This window comes from Somniosus microcephalus, unplaced genomic scaffold, assembly GCF_052327205.1.
Source record: "Somniosus microcephalus isolate GS21.2 unplaced genomic scaffold, FLI_Smic_1.0 scaffold1, whole genome shotgun sequence".
In the NCBI taxonomy this organism is placed as follows: Eukaryota; Metazoa; Chordata; class Chondrichthyes; order Squaliformes; family Somniosidae; genus Somniosus; species Somniosus microcephalus.
The window spans coordinates 1,357,042-1,380,732 of record NW_028225188.1 but is presented as its reverse complement, the minus strand read 5'-3'; the positions used below and the strand labels follow the sequence as shown (position 1 = coordinate 1,380,732).

General features: G+C 48.6%; 1 protein-coding gene across 2 annotated transcripts; it reads left to right on the top strand.

Moving 5' to 3' along the window:
- The first annotated feature begins 459 nt into the window (after positions 1-459).
- LOC147084130 (uncharacterized) lies at positions 460-11,688 on the top strand. Of its 2 annotated transcripts, none has more exons than XM_085979851.1 (3): positions 460-544; positions 2,225-2,296; positions 9,515-11,688. In XM_085979851.1, the coding sequence occupies exon 3, from the start codon at positions 9,613-9,615 to the stop codon at positions 10,654-10,656; it is 1,044 nt and encodes a 347-aa protein (XP_085835977.1). In that variant the 5' UTR covers positions 460-544; positions 2,225-2,296; positions 9,515-9,612; the 3' UTR covers positions 10,657-11,688. The 2 variants fall into 2 exon arrangements, with proteins under 2 accessions (XP_085835977.1, XP_085835975.1); XM_085979849.1 differs by having other exon boundaries at positions 460-580.
- Positions 11,689-23,691: the final 12,003 nt, after the last annotated feature.

The window sequence follows — 23,691 nt, the reverse complement described above, 5'->3', positions numbered from 1 at the left end:
AGACCTTACCTGGGTCTCGGGAGCCTTTTATAGCCCCGCTCTGCCGCTGAAACACCCGCCGACGCTCTGAGGCCTTACCTGGGTCTCTGGAGCCTTTTGTAGCCCCGCTCTGCCGCTGAAACACCCGCCGACGCTCTGAGGCCTTACCTGGGTGTCGGGGGCCTTTTGTAGCCCCGCTCTGCCGCTGAAACACCCGCCGACGCTCTCCATCCCGTAAACACTCCAGGAATTCCTCCTCCACAGTAGAGGACATGAGAGAGGGGGAGGGAGTCCCTTTAAATGTGGAGGAGGTGGGTGTCCCTTTAAATGTGGAGGGGGTGGATGTCCCTTTAAATGTGGAGGCGGTGGGTGTCCCTTTAAATGTGGAGTGGGTGGGTGTCCCTTTAAATGTGAAGGGGTGGGTGTCCCTTTAAATGTGGAGAGGCGGGGCCGCGCATACTTATTCGGGCCCACCACAACACGAGGATGCCAGTGCGCCTGCGCGGGGCCTCCGGGGAGCAGTGGGAAGGCCGGGCCCGGGGAAGAGGCGGAATCAGCGGCCGGGGTAAAGTCAAGTGTTGGGGAATCGATTTAAATCGAGGTGAGGGGGGGGAGCGGAGAGCGAGATTATAAAGTAAAATACGAGAAAACCCAAACCTGAGAGTCGGGCGGGACCTCCGCGGACGCCGAACGGAGCGGATTGATCCGCGCGGGGTGGCGGAGTGAGCCGGTGCAATGTGATTCTGACTGACTGGAGCGCTGACCAATAGGAAGAGGGCTGAGTTGTGAGGTCTGAATTGGGCGGCCTGGTCCTCCAACCAATGGCGGCACGGCTAAGGGGCGGGACCTTCCTCCCCCCGGCGCTGAGGCTGGAGCCCGATTGTGACGTCATCACAGGAAGAGGCCCAATCAGGTGGATGGAGGCCTGACCCGGGACTGTGACTGACGGGAGCTCTGACCAATAGGACGAGGGCTGAGCTGAGAGGACTGAACTGGGCGGCCTGGTCCTCCAACCAATGGCGGCGCGGCAAGGGGGCGGGGCCTCCTCTCCAGCTCAGGTGCGCTGGGGCCGATTGTGACGCGCTGTCCCCAGGTGAGAGCAGCTCAGTCAGCACAGAGCTGGGGCTAGAATCTGGGAGAGGGGCCGCAGGCAGCGGGCCTGGCAAAGGGGCACAAGCTTCACAATACAAGCTGCTTTCAAATGCACATTGTTTCCAACAGACAGCCTGGGTCACTTTGCAAAAAAAACTGTTTAACAATTCATCATAACTCCCCTGCTTTAGGAGAGGGGTAGAGTGGGCAGTGCTGAGGGAGCGCCGCACTGTTGGGGGGGCAGTGCTGAGGGAGCGCCGCACTGTCGGAGGGGCAGTGCTGAGGGAGCGCTGCACTGTCGGAGGGGCAGTACTGAGGGAGCGCTGCACTGTCGGAGGGGCAGTACTGAGGGAGCGCCGCACTGTTGGAGAGCCAGTACTGAGGGAGCGCCGCCCTGTCGGAGGGTCAGTACTGAGGGAGTGCCACACTGTTGGAGGGGCGGTACTGAGGGAGCGCTGCACAGTCGGAGGGGCAGTACTGAGGGAGCACTGCACTGTCGGATAGTCAGTACTACATAGAAACATAGAAGATAGGAGCAGGATTAGGCCATTCGGCCCTTCGAGCCTGCTCTGCCATTCAATGAGATCATGGCTGATCATCCAAATTCAGTACCCTGTCCCTGCCTTCTCCCCATATCCCTTGATCCCGTTAGCCTTAAGAAATATATTCAACTCTTTTTTGAATATATTTAATGAACTGGCCTCCACCGCCCTCTGTGGCAGAGAATTCCACAGGTTCACCACTCTCTGGGTGAAGAAATTCCTTCTCATTTCAGTCCTAAATGGCCTACCCCTTATCCTTAGACTATGAGCCCTGGTCCTGGACTCCCTGACCATCATAAACATCTTTCCTGCAGGCTCGAGGGGCCGAATGGCCTACTCCTGCTCCTATCTTCTATGTTTCTATGTTTGTTCCTCCAACGTGAGCGCTCCACCAATGAGCGAGGGGAGGTGGAGCCTGAAGGACCGACCGAGGGGCTTTGGTCCTCCAACCAATCGCGGCGAAGGAGGAGGCGGGACCTGGAACCGGCTCATTGGACGGATCGGCCCGCCGCCTTTTTGTAAATGGGCCTGCTCAGGACCTGTGAGCCTGGGAAAGTTTATTTTTAATGTTCCTTTCACATTTTACAGCTCAAACTAATCTTGTTTTGCAGAAGATACATTTAAAAAACAGTATGTTTTTAAATTGATATAGCAGAAACAAAAACCCTCTGGAGCAAATACTTGTGAGTAAAAATACTTTTTCTCCCTGAATTAATTTTTAAAATATAAATTTCCAGCATTTTTAATTATTAATTTTAAGCACTTTGAGAAATATGGGAGTGGTGGGGGTTCTCTTAAAGGGACAGGCACACTGTGATGTTGATTAAAGGGACTGCGTCTCCCTTTTTATAATATATATGTAAGAGACTGACATTTAAAGTGGGGCTAATCCCCTGCTCCCCTGAGTGTTTGGTGAGAAATCAGGTGCTGTTTGCTCTCGCCCCCTCCCAATTTTCTGCCAAGGGACAGAAAGCAGAGAGTAGTGGTGAACGGTTTCTTTTCAGACTGGAGGGAGGTAAACAGTGATGTTCCCCAGGGGTCGGTATTAGGACCAATGTTCCCTCTTTTTTTTGAGGTGCGTGGCCCCTTTAACGGGCTGCACGGCCCATTCAAATTTCCGCGCATGCGCGTTTATTCCATTTATAGGGCGGTGAGCCGGCTGCGCGGGACCTCCAGACCGCTGCGTGGCCGCGCAACTTAACGTGAACATTGATTCGGACCACTGCATTTTTTGATATATATCAATGACCTGGACTTGGGGATCCAGGGCAAAATTTCAAAATTTACAGATGACACGAAACTCGGAAATGTAGCAAACAATGAGGATAGTAACAGACTTCAGGAGGATGTAGCCAGACTGGTGAAATGGGCAGAAACATGGCAGATTAAATTTAATGTAGAGAAGTGTGAAGTGATTCATTTTGGTAGGAAGAATGAGGAGAGGCAATATAAACTAAATGGTCCAGTTTTAAAGAGGGTGCAGGAACAGAGAGGCCTCGGGGTGTATGTACACAAATCTTAGAAGGTGGCAGGACAAGTTGAGAAGGCTGTTAAAAAAGCATACAGGATCCTTGACTTTATTAATAGAGGAATAGAGTACAAAAGCAAGCAGGTTATGCTAAGCCTTTATAAAACACTGGCTAGGCTTCCGCTGGGCACCACACTTTAGGAAGGATGTCAAGGCCTTAGAGAGGGTGCAGAAGAAATTTATGAGAATGGGACCAGGGATGAGGGACTTGAGTTACGTGGAGAGACGGGAGAAGCTGGGGTTGTTCTCCTTAGAGCAAAGAAGATTAAGAGGAGATTTGATAGAGTTGTTCAAAATCAGGATGGATTTTGAGAGAGTAAATAAGGAGAAACCGTTTCCAATGGCTGAAGGGACAGAAACCAGATTTAAGGCGATTGGCAAAAGAACCAGAGGTGACATGAGGAAACAGATTTTTACACCAAGTTGTTGTGACCTGGCATGCGCTGCCTGAAAGGGCAGTGGAAGCAGATTCGATATTATAATTCAAAAGAGATTGAGGTAAATACTTGAAGGGAAAACATTTACAGGGCTTTGGGGAAAGAGCAGGGGGAGTGGGATTAATTGGATCGCTCTTTCAAAGAGCCGGCACAGGCACGATGGGCCGAATAGCCTCCTTCTGTGCTGTATCATTCTATGATGCTATTCTACACAGACACACACACATACAGTCAGACAGACACACAGACACAGATACTCACTAAAATACAGTCAGACAAACACACATTTTTTCTGCATTAACTTTTATTATGAATTTCAAAGACTTTACGAAAAGGGCGGAAGTGGTGGGCGGAGGGCTCTTAAAGGGACAGGGACTCTTCTTTTCAATGTGATTTTCATTAAAGGGACCGAGTCACTCCTTGCCTGTGGAGGAGCAATTTTAAAAAGACAGCGTCTCGAAATCAGATGCTGTCTGCGTGTGAACCACCTCCTCCCAATTTCCTGCCAAGCGATCCCTGCGGGCACCACTCCACTCTAGGAGTGGCTCCTAGAATCATACAGCACAGAAGGAGGCCATTCAGCCCATCATGCCTGTGCCGGCTCTTTGAAAGAGCTCTCCATTTAGTCCCACTCCCCTGCTCTTTCCCCATAGCCCTGAAAATTTTTCCCCTTCAAGTATTTATCCAATTCCCCAGTGAACGTTATTATTGACTCTGCTTCCACCGCCCTTTCAGGCAGCGCATTCCAGATCACAACAACTCGCTGCATCAATAAAATTCTCCTCACCTCACCTCTGGTTCTTTTGTCAATGACCTTATATCTGTGTCTTCTGGTTACCGACCCTCCTGCCACTGGAAACAGTTTCTCCTTATAAGCTACAGCTATACAAAGCCCTGGTTAGACCCCAGAGAGTCATAACGGCACAACAGGAGGCCATTCGGCCCGTCGAGTCCATGCCGGCTCTCTGCAGAGCAATCCAGTCAGTCCCATTCCCCCGCTCTAGCCCCGTAGCCCTGCAAGTTTATTTCCCTCGAGTGCCTATCCAGTCTCCCCTTGAAAACATTGAGTGTCTCCGCTTCCACCACTTCCATCGGCAGCGAGTTCCAGGTCATCACCACTCGCTGCGTAAAAAAGTTTTTCCTCACGTCCCCCCTGTATCTCTTGCCCAAAACCTTAAATCTGTGTCCCCTGGTCCTTGTACCATCAACTCGTGGGCACAACCTTTCCCCGTCTAGCCTATCCAAACCCGTCATAATCTTGTACACCTCTATCAAATCACCCCTCAACCTCCTTTGCTCTAATGAAAACAAATCCAGCTTCTCCAACCTGTCCTTGTAGCTAAGATCCCCCATCCCCGGAACGATTCTGGTAAATCTCCTCTGCGCCCTCTCAAGGGCCCTCACATCCTTCCTAAAGTGTGGTGACCAGAACTGGACGCAATACTCCAGTTGTGGCCTAACCAGTGCTTTATAAAGGATCAGCATAACTTCTCTACTTTTGTACTCAATACCTCTATTTATGAAGCCCAAGATCCCATATGCTTTGTTAACCACTCTCTCAATATGTCCCGCCACCTTCAGGGACCTACACACAGTAACTCCCTGGAACTCCCTGGAGCACTGTGTACAGTTCTGGGCACCGCACCTCAGAAAGGATATATTGGCCTTGGAAGGAGTGCAGCACAGATTCACCAGAATGTTACCCGGGCTCCAAGGGTTAGATTATGAGGGAGAGATTACATAAACTAGGCTTGTATTCCCTGGAATCTAGAAGGTTAAGGAGTGATTGAGGATTTTAGGATTTTGAAAGGAATTGGTAGAGTAGATCGAGAGAAACTTTTTCCGCCGGTGGGGCAGTCGAGGACAAGGGGACATCACCTTAAAATCAGAGCCAGGTCATTCAGGAGAGAATTTGGGAAACACTTCTTCACACAAAGGGTGGTAGAAGTGTGGAACCCTCTCCCACAGGAAGCAGTCGATGCCAGCTCAATTAATCATTTTAAATCCCAGAGCGATAGATTTTTGCTAGACAAGGGAGCAAAGGGATATGGAGCCAAGGCAGGTGGGTGGAGTTAAGACACAGATCGGCCATGATCTCATTGAATGGTGGAACAGGCTGGAGGGGCTGAATGGCCTCCTCCTGTTCCCATGCTCCTATTTACTCTATCAAAACCCTTCATGTTTTGATCACCTCCATTAAATCTCCGCTGCACCTTCTCTGCTCCAAGGAGAACAATCCCAGCTTCTCCAGTCTCTCCACGTAACTGAAATCCTCTGTGTATTTGTCGTGGGGCAGCAGGCTATAGCAAACAGCTTTCTTAAGAACATAAGAAATAGGAGCAGGAGCAGGCCATTCGGCCCTTTGAGCTTGTTCCACCATTCAATAAGATCATGGCTGATCTTCTACCTCATCCCCACCTTCCCGCCCGATCCCCATATCCCTCAATTCCCCATGAGTCCAAAAATCTATCGATCTCAGCCTTGATTATACTCAATGACTGAGCCTCCACAGCCCTCTGGGGCAGAGAATTCCAAAGATTCACCACCCTCTGAGTGAAGAAATTTCTCCTCATCTCAGTCCTAAATGGCCGACCCCTTATTCTGAGACTGTGACCCCTGGTTCTAGACTCCCCAGCCAGGGGAAACAGTCTCTCAGCATCTACCCTGTCAAACCTTGTAAGAATTTTAGGTGTTTCAATGAGATCACTTCTCATTCTTCAAAATTCATGGGAATATAGGCCCAGTCTACTCAATCTCTCCTCATAGGACAATCCCCCCATCCCAGGAATCAGTCTGGTGAACCTTTGTTGCTCTCCCTCTAAGGCAAGTATATCGTTCCTTAGGTAAGGAGACCAAAACTGTACACAATACTCCAGGTGTGGTCTCACCAAGGCCCTATATAATTGCGGTAAGACTTTACTCTTATACTCCAATCCTTTTGTAATAAAGACTAACGTACCATTTGCTTTCCTAATTGCTTGCTGCACCTGCGTGTTAAGATGAGAAATGATAAAGGCAAGAAGTCACTTGTGGGAGTGGTGTACAGGCCCCCTGACAGTAACCACACGGTAGGATGGAGTATAAAGGAAGAAATAATGGGAGCTTGTCAGAAAGGTATGGCAATAATCATGGGGGATTTTAATCTACATATAGACTGGAAAAATCAGATGGGCAAAGGTAGCCTAGATGAGGAGTTCATAGAATCTTTTTGGGATAGTTTCTTAGAACAGCACGTTCTGGAGCCAACCAGAGAGCAGGCTATACTAGACCTGGTATTGTGCAATGAGATAGGATTAATTAATGACCTCATAGTGAAGGCGCCTGTAGGTAGCAGCGATCATAATATGATTGAATTTTACATTCAGTTTGAGGGAGAGACGAGTGGGTCCAAGACTAGTATTTTAAACTTAAATAAGGGCAATTATGAGGGCATGAAAGCAGAGCTAGCTAAAGTGAACAGGCAAATTAGGTTAAGGGAGAGGTCAATAGAGTTGCAGTGGCAGACATTTAAGGGGATATTTCAGAATACACAGAATAGATACATTCCAACGAGAAAGAAAAATTCCAAGGGGAGAGACCCACCATCCGTGGTTAACTAAAAAAGTTAAAGATAGTATCAAACTTAAAGAAAAAGCATATAATTGTGCAAAGATGGCTGGCAGGTCAGAAGATTGGACAGAATATAAAAAACAGCAAAGAATGACTATAAGATTAATGAGAGAAAAATGAGAGTACCAGAGAAAGCTAGCTAGAAATATAAAAACTGATAGTAAGAGTTCCTATAGATATTTAAAAAAGAAAAGCGTTAACAAAGTGAGCATTGGTCCTATAGAAAGTGAGTCTGGGGAATTAATAATGGAAAATAAGGAGATGGCAGTTGAATTGAACAGGTATTTTGCATCGGTCTTCACTATAGAGGATTCAAGTAACATCCCAGAAATAACTGTAAATCAGGAAATGGAAGGGAGGGAGGAACTCAAGAAAATTACAATCACCAGGGAAGTGGCCCTAGAAATAGTAGATGCATTGCTGATCATCTTCCAACATTCGATAGACTCTGGAACAGTACCCATGGATTGGAGGGTAGCTAATTTTACCCCACTATTCAAAAAAGGTGGTAGAGAGAAAACGGGGAATTACAGACCGGTAAGCCTGACATCGGTAGTGGGGAAAATGCTAGAATCCATTATAAAAGATGTAATAGAGCACTTGGAAAACAGTGACAGGATTGGACAAAGTCAACATAGATTTACAAAAGGTAAATCGTGCTTGACTAATCTACTGGAATTTTTTGAGGATGTAACTGCTAAAATAGATCAGGGAGAACCAGTGGATGTGGTGTATTTGGACTTTCAGAAGGCTTTCGATAAGGTCCCACATAAGAGATTAGCATGCTAAATTAAGGCACATGGGATTGGGGGCAAGGTATTGAATTGGATAGAGAACTGGTTGGCAGACAGAAAGCAGAGTTGGAATAAATGGCTCTTTTTCCGAGTGGCAGGCAGTGACTAGTGGGGTACCGCAGGGATCGGTCCTTGGACCCCAGCTATTCACAATATATATTAATGATCTAGACGAGGGAACTAGATGTGATATCTCCAAGTTTGCAGATGAGACAAAGCTGGGTGGGCGTGTGTGCTGTGAGGAGGATGCCGAGAAACTCCAGTATGATTTGGACAAGTTGGGTGATTGGGCAGAAGCATGGCAGATGCAATATAACGTGGATAAATGTGAGGTTATCCACTTTGGTGTCAAAAACAGGAAGGCAGATTATTATCTGAATGGTAATAGATTGGGAGAAGGGGAAGTGCAACGAGACCTGGGCGTCCTTGTGCACCAGTTGCTGAAGGTAAGCATGCAGGTGCAGCAGGCGGTTAAGAAGGCAAATGGTATGTTGGTCTTCGTAGCGAGAGGGTTCGAGTACAGGAACAAGGATGTCTTGCTGCAGTTGTACAGGGCCTTGGTGAGACCACACCTTGAGTACTGTGTGCAGTTTTGGTCGCTTTATCTGAGGAAGGATGTTCTTGCCATGGAGGGAGTGCAGCGAAGATTCACCAGACTGATACTTGGGATGGCAGGAATGACGTATGAGGAGAGGTTGGGTCGATTGGGCTTGTACTCGCTGGAGTTTAGAAGAATGAGAGGGGAACTCATTGAAACTTATAAAATTCTAACAGGACTAGACAGACTAGATGCGGGAAGGACGTTCCCGATGGCCGTAGATTCCAGAACCAGGGGTCACAGTCTAAGGATAAGGGGTAAGCCATTTAGGACAGAGATGAGGAGGAATTTCTTCACCCAGAGAGTGGTGAACCTGTGGAATTCTCTACCACAGAGGGCGGTGGAGGACAGTTCATTAAATATATTCAAGAAGGAGTTGGATATATTTCTTAAGGCTAAAGGGATCAAGGGATATGGGGAGAAGGCAGGGACCGGGTACTGAATTTGGATGATCAGCCATGATCTCATTGAATGGTGGAGCAGGCTCGAGGGGCCGAATGGCCTACTCCTGCTCCTATCTTCTATGTTTCCCTCACTGATCGTGGCTCTTCACCAACACCGACTTTACAAAGAAAGCCCCGTGCGGCAGCCTGGAGCTCGGGCCCAGCGCGCAGGCGCGGGGGAGGATGATTGACAGGGGCCCAGGGTGTGTGCTGAGCATGCGCGGTGTGGGCCGGGCGCCTGTGGAGCAGGAGAGGGCGGGGCCATGGGGTGCATGCGGGGGGTCAGCCACAACTCAGTGCGGCGGCCGGAGCGCTTTCTGGAGCGCGGGGGCTTGTGGGGATTGCAGCCGCCATTACTGTTAATCCTTTCAACCAACCTGTGCAGCAGCTGGGGCCTGAAATGCAGCTTCACTGTCCCTGGGCTGGGAAAGGGGGACATGAGACAACATTCTCCCTCTTACCCCTTTCTACACTCCTTTTACTGGGTTTTAGAAGTGGAGCATTTACAGACAGGAAGCTCAAACCAAACATCACAAGATTTGACAGAGTCGCTCGATTCATCAGGACCTGAATATCATCGGCCTTTGCACATGGAAGGAGAGAGCAGCGATCGCAGCACTGACAAACCGCTCACGTGTTCCGTGTGTGGACTCGCCTTCAGCCGATCGCCTGACCTGGCGAGACACATGCACCGTCACACCGGGGAGAAACCGGGTAAAGGTGGGGACGGCGGGAAGAGATTCAGTTCCCCGTCTACATCAGAAATTCATCGGCGCAATCACACTGGGGACAGTCCATTCACCTGCTCCATGTGTGGGAAGGGATTTGTTTATTCATCCCACCTGCTGACACACCAGCTTGTTCACTCTGATGAGAAACCATTTAAATGTTCTGACTGCGGGAAGAGCTTCAAATACTCCAGGGTCCTGAAGCAACACCAGCTTGTTCACACCGATGAGAGACCGTTTACATGTTCTGACTGCGGGAAGAGCTTCAAATGCCCTGGGCATCTGAAGGATCACCAGCTTGTTCACACCGATGGGAAACCGTTTACATGTTCCGACTGTGGGAAGAGTTTTAAAAGCTCCGGGGTTCTGACCAGACACCAGCGAGTTCACACTGGGGAGAGGCCATTTCCCTGCTCTGTGTGTGGGAAGGGATTCTCTGATTCATCTACCCTGCTGACACACCAGCTTGTTCACACTGATGAGAGAGTGTTTAAATGTTCTGTGTGTGAAAAGAGTTTCAAAAGCTCCAGTGCCCTGAAGCGACACCATCTTGTTCACAATGATGTGAAACCATTTAAATGTTCTGACTGTGGGAAGAGCTTTAAATGCTCCGGGGCTCTGACCAGACACCAGCTTGTTCACACTGATGTGAAACCATTTAAATGTTCTGACTGTGGGGAGAGCTTTAAAAGCCCCGGGGTTCTGACCAGACACCAGCGAGTTCACACCGGGGAGAGGCCATTTCCCTGCTCTGTGTGTGGGAAGCGATTCTCTAATTCATCCAACTTGCTGAGACACCAGCTTGTTCACACTGATGAGAGAGTGTTTACATGTTCTGACTGTGGGAAGAGCTTTAAATGCTCCAATCACCTGCTGAGACACCAGCGAGTTCAGACTGTTCTGTAGCGCAGGGCCCTGTAGACAGCTGGGGTGACATGAACGTGGAATGGATGAATGTTTTATAAATTCTTGTACTATTGTTTAATCTTTCAATCTGTTGTGCTGATGATTCCCTTGATTTGACTGTTAATGTTATTTTTGTTTTTCTCCTTATCACAGGCAATTGCCTATTAAAAGTCAACCATCTCAACCAATAAAACCTGCAACATAACACAAAAAGTTTAAAGGAAACTTAAATTAAATTAAAATTCTATTTTCGGTGGTGATGATGCACGCCAGTCCCTCCGGTACCCACCAGTCACGGAAGGCCTCGAGCGCGCCGGTGGACTGTTCATGTTATTACATTGAATGTACAGCACAGAAACAGGCCATTCGGCCCAACTGGTCCATGCCGGGGTTTATGCTCCACACGAGCCTCCTCCGACATATCCTCCTATGTTTATCTGGCTTCTCCTTAAATACATCTATACCATTGGTCTCAACTACTCCTTGTGGGAGCGAGTTCCCCATTCTCATCACTCTCTGGGTAAAGAAGTTTCTCCTAAATTCCCTCCTGGATTTATCAGTGACTATTATATTTATGGCCCCATAAATATGATGAGATTCTGTTAAGCTGCCCAGTATGTTGTTGTACTTTGTCTTTTTCTGATGAATGAAACATTACTGAGCCCCTGTACCCGTGTTATGGGATGAAGTGCCAGACAAGTGAAGGCACAACGTCTGGGTGTGAATCTGATAACCTCACGGACCGTATAGGTGTGATAACCAGACGGGCTTGTGGTTATAGTCTGGTCACAGATGGACTAAATTCCCTGAATTAGCAGGAGTTCAGGAGGCGGCCAACAGACGGGTCCAAACAGTCCCATTTCCTGAGCGGTAACCAAGCTTGTGTATAAGAACAGGCCACTTAAATCGTTGTCAGTTGGAACAGACTCGAGAAGATTGCGCGTCAATCCACTGTACTTCTATTCTCCAGATTGAGGGAATTATCACCCGATCTGTGTTATGCAGCGCTCTTAATAAAGGCTGGAGAGACAATTTGTGTTTTTGTGAGCTTGATTATCTGGTATCCGAAACCCTGGGACTCCCGATCATTAGAGTCAACCTCAGTGTGTGGAAAGGGATTCCCTGGTGTATCCCACCCGCTGACACACCAGAGTGTCCACAGTGTGACTGCGGTGGGTCGATTCCACTGTTTCCGATGCCTTTAATCACATCCAGGACTGAACCATGTTAATTCAGGCAACTGGGGCTTGTTAATGTTAAAACCCCAATAACGGGGCTGGATTTAAAGATTATTCCCTGTTCTCTCAGTACTAGCGTGCAGAGAGAAGCTGATGTTATAGAATCATAGAGCACAGTAGGATGCCTTTCGGCCCATCGTGCTGGTGCCAGCTCTCTGAAAGAGCGATGCAATTAGTCCCACTGCCCTGCTCTTTCCCCACAGCCCTGCAAATTTCTGCTTTTAGTATATATCCAATTCCCTTTTGAAAGTTACTATTGAATCTGCTTCCACCTCCCATTCAGGCAGTGCATTCCAGATCATCACAATTCGCTGTGTAAAAAAAGTCTCCTCATTTCCTTTCTCGATTCTTTTGCCAATGATCTGAAATCTGTGTCCTCTCGTTACCGACCCTCCTGCCAGTGACAACAGCTTCTCCTTCTTTGCTCGATCAAAACCTCTCATAATTTTGAGCACCTCGATCACAGCTCCACTTAACCGTCTCTGCTCCAAGTTACATTGCCAACGTTTTGTGAATTGTTGCTGTGATCGAGGTGCTGGATGTCCGTGCCTGGGGAATGGGACATTCTATCCTCGTGAGCGCCGAGTGTCAGCATCCAGCAATCTCTGGTCAGGGACTGTCTTTTTAAACTGCCTCACCTGAGCTTTTTGACTCCCTGATTTCATTATTAAACATTTCAGAGTTTTTGCAGAGTGACCAAGGCTGAACAGATAAATGTGAGGTATTACATTTTCGTAGGAAGAATGGGGCGGTCACTTATCACTTGGAGGGTGCGAGTCTAGGTGGGGTAGAGGAACAAATGGATCTCGGAGTACAAATACACAAATCACTAAAAGTTGCGACACAGGTTAGCAAGGCCATAAAAAAAGCAAACCAAGCACTAGGGTTTATTTCTCGAGGGATAGAATTGAAAAGTAGTGAAGTTATGCTAAACCTGTATTGAACCTTGGTTAGACCACACTTAGAGTACTGCGTACAGTTCTGGTCGCCATATTATAAAAAGGATATAGAGGCACTGGAGAGTGTGCAGAGAAGATTTACAAGGATGATACCAGAAATGCGAGGGTATACATATCAGGAAAGGATGAACAGGCTGGGCCTCTTTTCTCTTGAAAACAGAAGGCTGAGGGGTGACCTAATAGAGGTCTTTAAAATTATGAAAAATGTTGATAGAGTGGATACAGAGAGAATGTTTCCACTTGTGGGGAAGAGCATAACTAGAGGCCTCAATATAAGATAGTCACCAAGAAATCCAATAGGGAATTCAGAAGAAACTTCTTTACCCAGAGAGTGGTGAGAATGTGGAACTCGCTGCCACAGGGAGTGGTTGAAGCAAATAGTATCGATGCATTTAAGGGGAGGCTAGACAGGCATATGAGGGAGAAGGGAATCGAGGGTTATGCTGATAGATTTAGATGAGGAAAGACGGGAGGAGGCTCGAGTGGAGCATAAACACCGGCATGGACTGGTTGGGCCGAATGGCCTGTTTCTGTGCCGTATATCCGATGTAATCCTATGTCAAGTATCCCAGCTGGCTTAGCTCCAGGCACTTTAGCTCAGTGGGCAGCACTCTCACCTCTGAGTCAGAAGGTCGTGGGTTCAAGTCCCAGTCCAGAGACTTGAGCATAAAAATCTAGGCTGACACTCCAGTACTGAGAGAGTGCTGCGCTGTCAGAGGCGCCGTCTTTCGGATGAGATGTTAAACCGAGGCCCTCGTCTGCTCTTTCAGGTGGATGTAAAAGATCCCATGGCACTACATTGAAGAAGAGCAGGGGAGTTCTCCCCGGTGTCCTGGGGCCAATATTTATCCCTCAATCAACATCACTGAAATAGATTATCTGGTCATTGTCACATTGCTGTTTGTGGGAGCTTGCTGTGCACCAATTGGCTGCCGTGTTTCCTACATTACAACAGTGACTACACTTCAGAAGTTCTTCATTGGCTGTAAAGCGCTCTGGGACATCCTGAGGTTGTGAAAGGCGCTATATAAATGCAAGTTTTTCTTTCTCAGCAAGAGGGCGAGTGTCAGTGGTTGGAGGGAGGAGCTCAGTGTTGTCACTGGGTGGACACAGACAGATTGAAGCTAAAAGACAGAGAATGCTGAAGTTTGTAATGATAACACCCAAAGTCAGGAGTTGGGCCCTTTGCCTAGATAAGGGAGGTGGTTGCTAAGAGACCCACAGACCTAATAACACTGCAAACTGCTCAGGCAGCAGACTTGTTGCAACATGCGAGGTCACGAGTGAGTTGGTGCCCAGACAACAGAGCCTCAGGCATTCCTGAGAGACACAAACCGGTTCTGTAACTGGGAGAATAGGTTGAGGGACCACGATAGGGTTCCCCTTGTCCTCACCTTTCACCCCACCAGCCTCCACATTCAACGGATCATCCTCCGCCATTTCTGCTACCTCCAAAGTGATCCCACCACCAAACGCATCTTCCCCTCCCCTTTCAGCATTCCGTAGGGACCGCTCCCTCCGAGACACCCTAGTCCACTCTATCACCCCCAGCACCCCTTCCCCTTCCCCTGGCACCTTCCCGTGTAAGCGCAGGAGATGTAACACCTGCCCCTATACCTCCCCCCTTCCCACTGTCCAGGGCCCCAAACACCCCTTCCAGGTGAAACAGTGATTTACTTGTACTTCTTGCAATCTAGTATACTGTATTCGCTGCTCACGATGCGGTCTCCTCTACATTGGGGAGACCAAATGCAGATTGGGTGACCGCTTTGCGGAATACCTCCGTTCAGTCCGTAAGGGGGACCCCGAGCTTCCGGTCGCCTGTCATTTTAATTCACCGCTCCATTCCCACTCGGACCTCACCATCCCTGGCCTCTTGTATTGTTCCACGGAAGCTCAACGTAAACTCGAGGAACAGCACCTCATCTTCCGATTAGGCACTTTGCAGCCTTCCGGACTCAATATTGAGTTCAACAATTTCAGATCATAACCTCGGCCCCTATTACATTTTACTTATATTTTTTATCCACCCCTTTGCGGTTTCTCCCTTCCCCCCCTTTCCTTTCTCTCTCCCACATGGCAGCTGCCTCTCATTCTGCCAGAACATTTCACACCTAATCTGAGCCGTCTTTTGTCTCCACCATCACCATCTCGTCTCGTTCTGAATCCCTCTTAATGTCTCTTCACTTCTTTTGTTCTGTCCCAGCCCTGCCTTTCGATCTATTTCATTTCCTTTCCAGTTTTGAAAAAGGGTTTCGACCCGAAACATCGACAATTAATTTCTCTCCACGGATGTTGCCTGGCCTGCTGAGTTTTTCCAGCATTTTCTGTTGTTATTTCGGATTTCCAGCGTCTGCAGTATTTTGCTATCGAACAGGTTGAGGGAGTCACCCTATGTGGGACGGCTCGTCCGATGTGTTAACACAGAGTCAGCTTGGGAATGGGATGATCAATGAATCAAAGAATCATAGAAATTTACAGCACAGGAGGCCATTCGGCCCATCTTATCCGTGCCGGCCGACAAAGAGCTATCCACCCTAATCCCACTTTCCAGCACTTGGTCCATAGCCTTGTAGGTTACGGCACTTCAAGTGCATATCCAAGTACTTTTTAATGTGATGAGGGTCTCTCCCTCTACCACCCTTTCAGGCAGTGAGTTCCAGACCCCCACCACCCTCTGGGTGAAAAAAATTCTCCTCAAATCCCCTCTAAACTTCCAACCAATTACTTTAAATCTGTGCCCCCTGGTTATTGACCTCCCTGCTAAGGGAAATAGGTCCTTCCTATCCACTCGATCTAGGCCCCTCATAATTTTATACACCTCAATTAAGTCTCCCCTCAGCCTCCTCTGTTCCAAAGAAAACAACCCCAGCCTATCCAACCTTTCCTCATAGCTAAAATTCCCCATACGAGGCAACATCCTCGTAAATCTCCTCTGCACCCACTCTGGTGCAATCACATCCTTCCTGTAATGTGGTGACCAGAACTGCACGCAGTATTCTAGCTGTGGCCTAACTAGTGTTTTATACAGTTCAAGCATAACCTCCCTGCTCTTATATTCTATGCCTCGGCTAATAAAGGCAAGTATCCCGTGTGCCTTCTTAACCACCTTATCTACCTGTCCTGCTACCTTCAGGGATCTGTGGACAGGCACTTCAAGGTCCCTCTGATCCTCTGCACTTCTCAGTGTCCTACCATTTATAGTGTATTCCCTTGCCTTGTTAGCCCTCCCCAAATGCATCACCTCACACTTCTCCAGATTGAATTCCATTTGCCACTGTTCTGCCCACCTGACCAGTCCATTGATATCTTCCTGCAGTCTGCAGCTTTCTTCGTCATTATCAACCACACGGCCAACTTTTGCATCATCTGCAAACTTCTTAATCATACTTCCTACATTCAAGTCCAAATCATTGATTTATACCACAAAAAGCAAAGGACCCAGTACTGAGCCCTGCGGAACCCCACTGGAAACAGCCTTCCAGTCACAGAAACCCCCTTCGACCATTACCCTTTGTTTCTGCCTCTGAGCCAATTTTGGATCCAACTTGCCACTTTGCCTTGGATCCCATGGGCTTTTTCTTTCGTGACCAGTCTGCCATGTGGGACCTTATCAAAAGCCTTGCTAAAATCCATATAGACTACATCAAATGCACTACCCTCATCGACCCTCCTTCTTACCTCCTCAAAAAATGCAATCAGGTTAGTCAGACATGACCTTCCCTTAACAAATCTATGCTGACTGTCCCTGATTAATCTGCATCTTTCTAAATGAAGATTTATCCTGTCCCTCAGAATCTTTTCCAATAATGTTCCCACCACCGAGGTTAGGCTGACTGGCCTGTAATTACTCAGTCTATCCCTTTCTCCCTCTTTAATCAACGGTACCACGTTAGCAGTCCTCCAGTCCTCCGGCACCACCCCTGTAGCCAGAGAGGATTGGAAAATGATGGTCAGAGCCTCTGCTATTTCCTCTCTTACTTCTCTTAACAGTCTGGGATACATTTCATCCGGGCCTGGGGATTTATCCACTTTCCAAGATGCTAAACCCCTTAATACTTCCTCTTTGACTATGTTTATTTCATCTAATATTTCACACTCCTCCTCCCTGATTGCGATGTCAGCATCGTCCCTCTTTTGTGAAAACAGATGTAAAATATCTATATATATAAAAGGATACTTCTGTCTGTCATTCCGTCTGTCTGTCTGTCTTGAATTAACTCGAAAGTTATAGAGTGTACTTACACGTGCGTTACGTCGAAAGAAAGCTGACGATTCCAGAACCGTCCTAAGCATATTTACTTTTCGGCCGGACAAAAATTGCGCCCACGGTATCCAAAAAAGTTCAAAATTCCGCTCATTATCTGCTCATTAGCATCGAGTGACGTCGAGGTCAACCAATCGTATGGCGGGTTCCTGGCGCGTGCGGCCGGGCCCTCCTACGGTCGAGTGACGGGACGATTGACCAATCCTACGCTTCAGTGACCTGATGGTCCACCAATCGGTGCCTGTGTGGGCGGGCCTTATCGTTCTGAACCGAGGTGAGTCACCGCCATCTTGATTCCAAACTTTTCCTTTCTTTTTCCCGCTTTCTGCGTGTTTCTTTTCAAATCTACAATTACAGCAAAAAAAAAGTTGCTTTTAAAAGACAAATTGTTTTTTAAAAAAGTTAATTAATTTGTAAATCTTTTGTCTAACCTCTATAATTTTCCTACCTTTCACCGTTTTTCCAGGCCTCAAAGCCTGGGCGTCTGTTGACCAGCCACGCCCGAGCTAGGCACCTCCCGTCGCGATCGACAAAAGGCCAGCGATCGCCGCCATCTTTGTGAAGGCTGGAGGGGGCGGGCCTGAGCCGAGCGTCGCCACCGCTGCCATCTTAGTAAAGGCGGGCGGGAGTCAGCGTCCGCGTCATCTTCTGCCCGGAGTGCGACTTGAGTCCGGCGGCGTCTCTCTGGTCTTGAAGCCGGCTCGGGCGGGGACATCGGGAGATCGCGGGGGCGGGACATCGGGAGATCCGGGGGCGGGAGATCGGGGGGGCGGGACATCGGGAGATTGGGGGGCGGGACATCGGGAGATCGGGGGACAGGAGATCGGGGACAGGAGATCGGGGGGCGGGAGATCGGGGGGCGGCACATCGGGAGATCGCGGGACGGGACATCGGGGGGCGGGAGATCGGGGGGGTGGGAGATCGGGGGGCGGGGCTCGGGGACTCCCCCTCTGCCCTCCCCTCCCCCTCCTCCCCTCCCTCCCCTTCCTCCCCCCCTCCCCTTCCTCCTCCCCCTCCCCTTCCTCCCCCCTCCCCTTCCCCTTCCTCTCCCTCCCCTTCCTCCCCCCCTCCCCTTCCCCTTCCTCTCTCTCCCCTTCCTCCCCCCCTTCCTCCCCCTCCCCTTCCTCCCCCTCTCCTTCCTCCCCCTCTCCTTCCTCCCCCTCCCCTTCCTGCCCCCTCCCCCCTCCTCCTTCCCCCCAGTCACTCTCTCTCTCTTCCCCCCAGTCGCTCTCTCTCTTCCCCCCCCCAGTTGCGCGCTCTCTCTCTGCCAACAACAACATGCCCTCGAAAAAGCCTCGGCACCGCCGGGCACTCCAGCTAGTTCATTAATATATATATGATGTGAGGTTAGTGTGCCCTTACCCCTGTTTATTATTCAATCAGTGATTGTCCCTTTGCCAGGTCTGCTTCCTGCGGCCCCTCTCCCAGATTCCAGCCCCAGCTCTGTGCTGACTGAGCTGCTCTCACCTGGGGACAGCGCGTCACAATCGGCCCAGCGCACCTGAGCTGGAGAGGAGGCCCCGCCCCCTTGCCATGCTGCCATTGGTTGGAGGACCCGCCGCCAGTCGGCTCCGCCTGCACTCTTCCTACTGGTCAGAGCTCCCGTCAGTCACAGGCCCCGCGATGCCGTGCTCCGGTACACTCCACCCCCTCGTCGCCCCTCGAGCCTGCTCCGCCATTCAGTAAGATCATGGCTGATCTGATCTTGGCCTCAACTCCACTTCCCTGCCCGCTCCCCATAACCCTTGACTCCCTTATCATTCAAAAATCTGTCTATCTCCACCTTAAACACACTCAATGAACCAACCTCCACAGCTCTCTGGGGAAGAGAATTCCAAAGGTCAGAGGCTGGGTATCCTGTGGCAAGTGTCTCACCTCCTGACTCCCCAAAGCCTTTCCACCATTTACAAGGCACAAGTCAGGAGTGTGATAGAATATTCTCCACTTGCCTGGATGAGTGCAGCTCCAACAACACTCAAGAAGCTTGACACCATCCAGGACAAAGCAGCCTGCTTGATTGGCACCCCAGTCACCACCTTAAATATTCATTCGCTGCACCACCAGTGCACTGTGGCTGCAGTGTGTACCATCTACAAGATGCACTGCAGCAACTCGCCAATACTTCTTCGGCAGCACCTCGCAAACCCGCGACCTCTACCACTTAGAAGGACAAGGGCAGCGGGTGCATGGGAACACCACCACCTGTAAGTTCCCCTCCAAGTCACACACCATCCTGACTTGGAAATATATCGCCGATCCTTCATCATCACTGGATCAAAATCCTGGAACTTCCTGCCTAACAGCACTGTGGGAGCACCTTCACCACAAGGACTGCAGCGGCTCAAGAAAGCGGCTCACCACCACTTTCTCAAGGGCAATTAGGGATGGGCAATAAATGCTGGCCTTGCCAGTGATGCCCACATCCCATGAATGTAGAGGGAGCTGTATTCTGTATCTGTATTCTGTATCTCATCCCTGCTGTACCTGTCCTGGGAGTGTTTAATGGGACAGTGCGGATGGAGTCTTAATCTATATCTAACCCATGCTAATCATCCACTTAATTTTTTTAATAGAATTATAAACTACAACAATTTAATCTCATCATCTAACCCTTTCTAAAATTGTGCTAGTTGCCCATGAGCTGAGTGTATCCGAGCATTGCTCCAATGGACGCCGCACGGCTCATCCCGGTATCTGAAATCACAGGAATCAACTTTCACTGATTTTCTTATCCTCCTCCTATTGCTAGCTCTAAATATATCTCTGCGCTCCTCAGCCGGCCAAGACAATGGCGGTGGTTCTTACCCAGAACACTCCGCGAGGAAGAATAGGCCCTATCAATGCTGCAGGGGCCTGGTGCGCAGGTGTGGCGTGGGGGCAGGGCTGGTCCCACGCATGCGCAGTCAGTGCCGCCAGTCGGGTGAAGGTGGCGGAAGGCGGAGAGAAGGTTCCGGAGCGGGCGCAGGGGAGCAATGGTACAAGCGGGGAGGCTTTATAAACACCCGGTGTAGGCCTCAAGCCCCCGAATAAAAACCTACGGGTCCCGTGTTTGCCCCGAGCGGGGCGGCGGCTGCGGGGCTTTCTCCCAGTGACAGGCCCGGCTCAACGGCTGCCATCTGCTTGATACATTAAAAAATATATAAACAACTAGGGTTTAATTAGGAGTGTGGGCTAAGTTACAGTAAAGATCTAAAGCATATAACTAAATTTAATAAATTAAACAAGGTTATTAACTAGATTAAAAACTATTAATAGACAATTGGGTATTTCAAAGCTTGAAAACCTAATTAGTAAAATAAAATACAATAGAGATGGCCGGGCTGGTGATGTGTTGCAGCTGTAGCATGTGGGAGCTGATGGACCCCAGTGTGATCCACAGCAACCACATAGAGTCATAGAGGCACAGAAGGAGGCCATTCGGCCCATCGAGTCAGTGCCAGCTCTCTGTAGAACAATCCAGTCAGTCCCACTCCCCCGCTCTATCCCCGTAGCCCTGCAAGTTTATTTCCCTCAACTGCCGATCTAGTCTCATCCCAGTTTGGAATAAAAATAAAACAAAAAAGGTGATTCAACTGTGGCTAACAAGGGAAATTAGGGATAGCATAAGATCCAAGGAGAGGACATATAAATTGGCCAGAAAAAGCAGTAAACCTGAGGATTGGGAGCAGTTTAGGATTCAACAAAGGAGGACAAAGGGATTAATTAAGAAGGGGAAAATAGAATATGAGAGTAAGCTTGCAGAGAACATAAAAACTGACTGTAAAAGCTTTTATAGATATGTGAAGAGAGAAAGATTGGTGAAGTCAAGCATAGGTCCCTTGCAGTCAGAATCAGAGGAATTTATAATGGGGAACAAAGAAATGGCAGACCAATTAAATACATACTTTGGTTCTTTCTTCACAAAGGAGGACACAAATAACCTCCCAGAGATGCCGGGGAACATAGGGTCTGATGAAAGGGAGGAACGGAAAGAAATTAGTATTTGTAGGGAAATGGTGTTAGGGAAATTGATGGGATTGAAGGTCGATCAATCCCCACGGCCTGATAATCTACATCTTAGGGAACTTAAGGAAGTGGCCCTAGAAATAGTAGATGCATTGCTGGTCATCTTCGAAAATTCGATAGACTCTGGAACAGTACCCATGGATTGGAGGGTAGCTAATGTTACCCTACTATTCAAAAAAGGTGGTGGGGAGAAAATGGGGAATTACAGACCAGTAAGCCTGACATCGGTAGTGGGGAAAATGCTAGAGTCCATTATAAAAGATGTAATAGCAGAGCACTTGGAAAACAGTGACAGGATCGGACAAAGTCAACATGGATTTACAAAAGGTAAATCATGCTTGACTAAACTACTGGAATTTTTTGAGGATGTAACTGGTAAAATAGATAAGGGAGAACCAGTGGATGTGGTGTATAGAGATCTGGTTGGCAGACAGAAAGCAAAGAGTTGGAATAAATGGCTCTTTTTCTGAGTGGCAGGCAGTGACTAGTGGGGAACCGCAGGGATCGGTTCTTGGACACCAACTATTCACAGTATATATTAATGATCTAGACAAGGGAACTAGATGTAATATCTCCAAGTTTGCAGATGACACAAAGCTGGGTGGGCGTGTGTGCTGTGAAGAGGATGCCGAGAAACTCCAGTATGATTTGGACAGGTTGGGTGATTGGGCAGAAGCATGGCAGATGCAATATAATGTGGATAAATGCGAGGTTAGCCACTTTGCTGTCAAAAACAGGAAGGCAGATTATTATCTGAATGGCAATAGATTGGGAGAAGGGGAAGTGCAACGAGACCTGGGTGTCCTTGTGCACCAGTCGCTGAAGGTAACCAGGCAGGTGCAGCAGGCGGTTAAGAAGGCAAATGGTATGTTGGCCTTTGTAGCAAGAGGGTTTGAGTACAGGAACAAGGATGTCTTGCTGCAGTTGTACAGGGCCTTGGTGAGATCACACCTTGAGTATTGTGTGCAGTTTTGGTCGCCTTATCTGAGGAAGGATGTTCTTGCCATGGAGGGAGTGCAGCGAAGATTCACCAGTCTGATACCTGGGATGGCAGGAATGATGTATGAGGAGAGATTGGGGCAATTGGGCTTATATTCCCTGGAGTTAAGAAGAATGAGAGGGGATCTCATTGAAACTTATAAAATTCTAACAGGACTAGACAGGCTAGATACAGGAAGGATGTTCCCGATAGCGGTGGAGTCTAGAACCAGGGGTCACAGTCTAAGGATAAGGGGTAAGCCATTTAGGACTGAGATGAGGAGGATTTTCTTCACCCAGAGCGTGGTGAACCTGTGGAATTCTCTACCACAGAAGGCAGTAGAAGCCAATTCATTAATATATTCAAGACGGAGTAAGATATATTTCTTAAGGCTAAAGGGATCAAGGGATATGGGGAGAAAGCAGGGACCGGGTACTGAGTTTGGATGATCAGCCATGATCTCATTGAATGGCGGAGTAGGCTCGAGGGGCTGAATGGCCTATTCCTGCTCCTATCTTCTATGTTTCTATGTCTCCCCTTGAAAACATTGAGTGTCTCTGCTTCCACCACTTCCGTCGGCAGCGAGTTCCAGGTCCTCACCAGTGGCTGCGTAAAAAAGTTTTTCCTCACATCCCGCCCTGTATCTCTTGCCCAAAACCTTAAATCTGTGTCCCCTAGTCCTTGTACCATCAACTAGTGGGAACAGCCTTTCCCCGTCTAGCCTATCCAAACCCGTCATAATCTTGTACACCTCTATCAAATCACCCCTCAACCTCCTTTGCTCTAATGAAAACAAATCCAGCTTCTCCAACCTGTCCTTGTAGCTAAGATCCCCGGAACCATTCTGGTAAATCTCCTCTGCACCCTCTCAAGGGCCTTCACATCCTTCCTATAGTGTGGCGACCAGAACTGCACACAGTATTCCAGCTGTGGCCTAACTAGCGTTTTGTACAGCTCCATCATAACCTCCCTGCTCTTATATTCCATGCCTCGGCTATTGAAACCAAGTATCCCATATGCCTTTTTAACCACCTTATCTACCTGTCCTGCAGCCTTCAGGGATCTATGTACATGCACACAAAGGCCCCTCTGATCCTTTGTCCTTCCTAGGGTCCAACCATTCATTATGTATTCCCTTGCCCTGTTAGTCTTCCCAAAATGCATCACCTCACACTTTTCAGGGTTAAATTCCATTTGCCACTGTTCTGCCCATCTAAACAACCCGTCTATATTGTCCTGTAGCCTGAGGCTTCCCTCCTTGCTATTTACCACTCCACCAATTTTTGTGTCATCTGCAAACTTACTGATCATACCTCCTACATTCATATCTAAATCATTAATGTACACTACAAACAGCAAAGGACCCAGCAGCGATCCCTGCGGTACACCACTGGACACAGGCTTCCAGTCACAAAAACAACCTTTGACCATTATCCTCTACCTCCTGCCACTAAGCCAATTTTTGATCCAATGTTCCATAGAAACATTGAAGATAGGAGCAGGAGTAGGCCATTCGGCCCCTCGAGCCTGCTCCGCCATTCAATGTGATCATGGCTGATCATCCAAATTCTGTACCCTGTCCCTGCC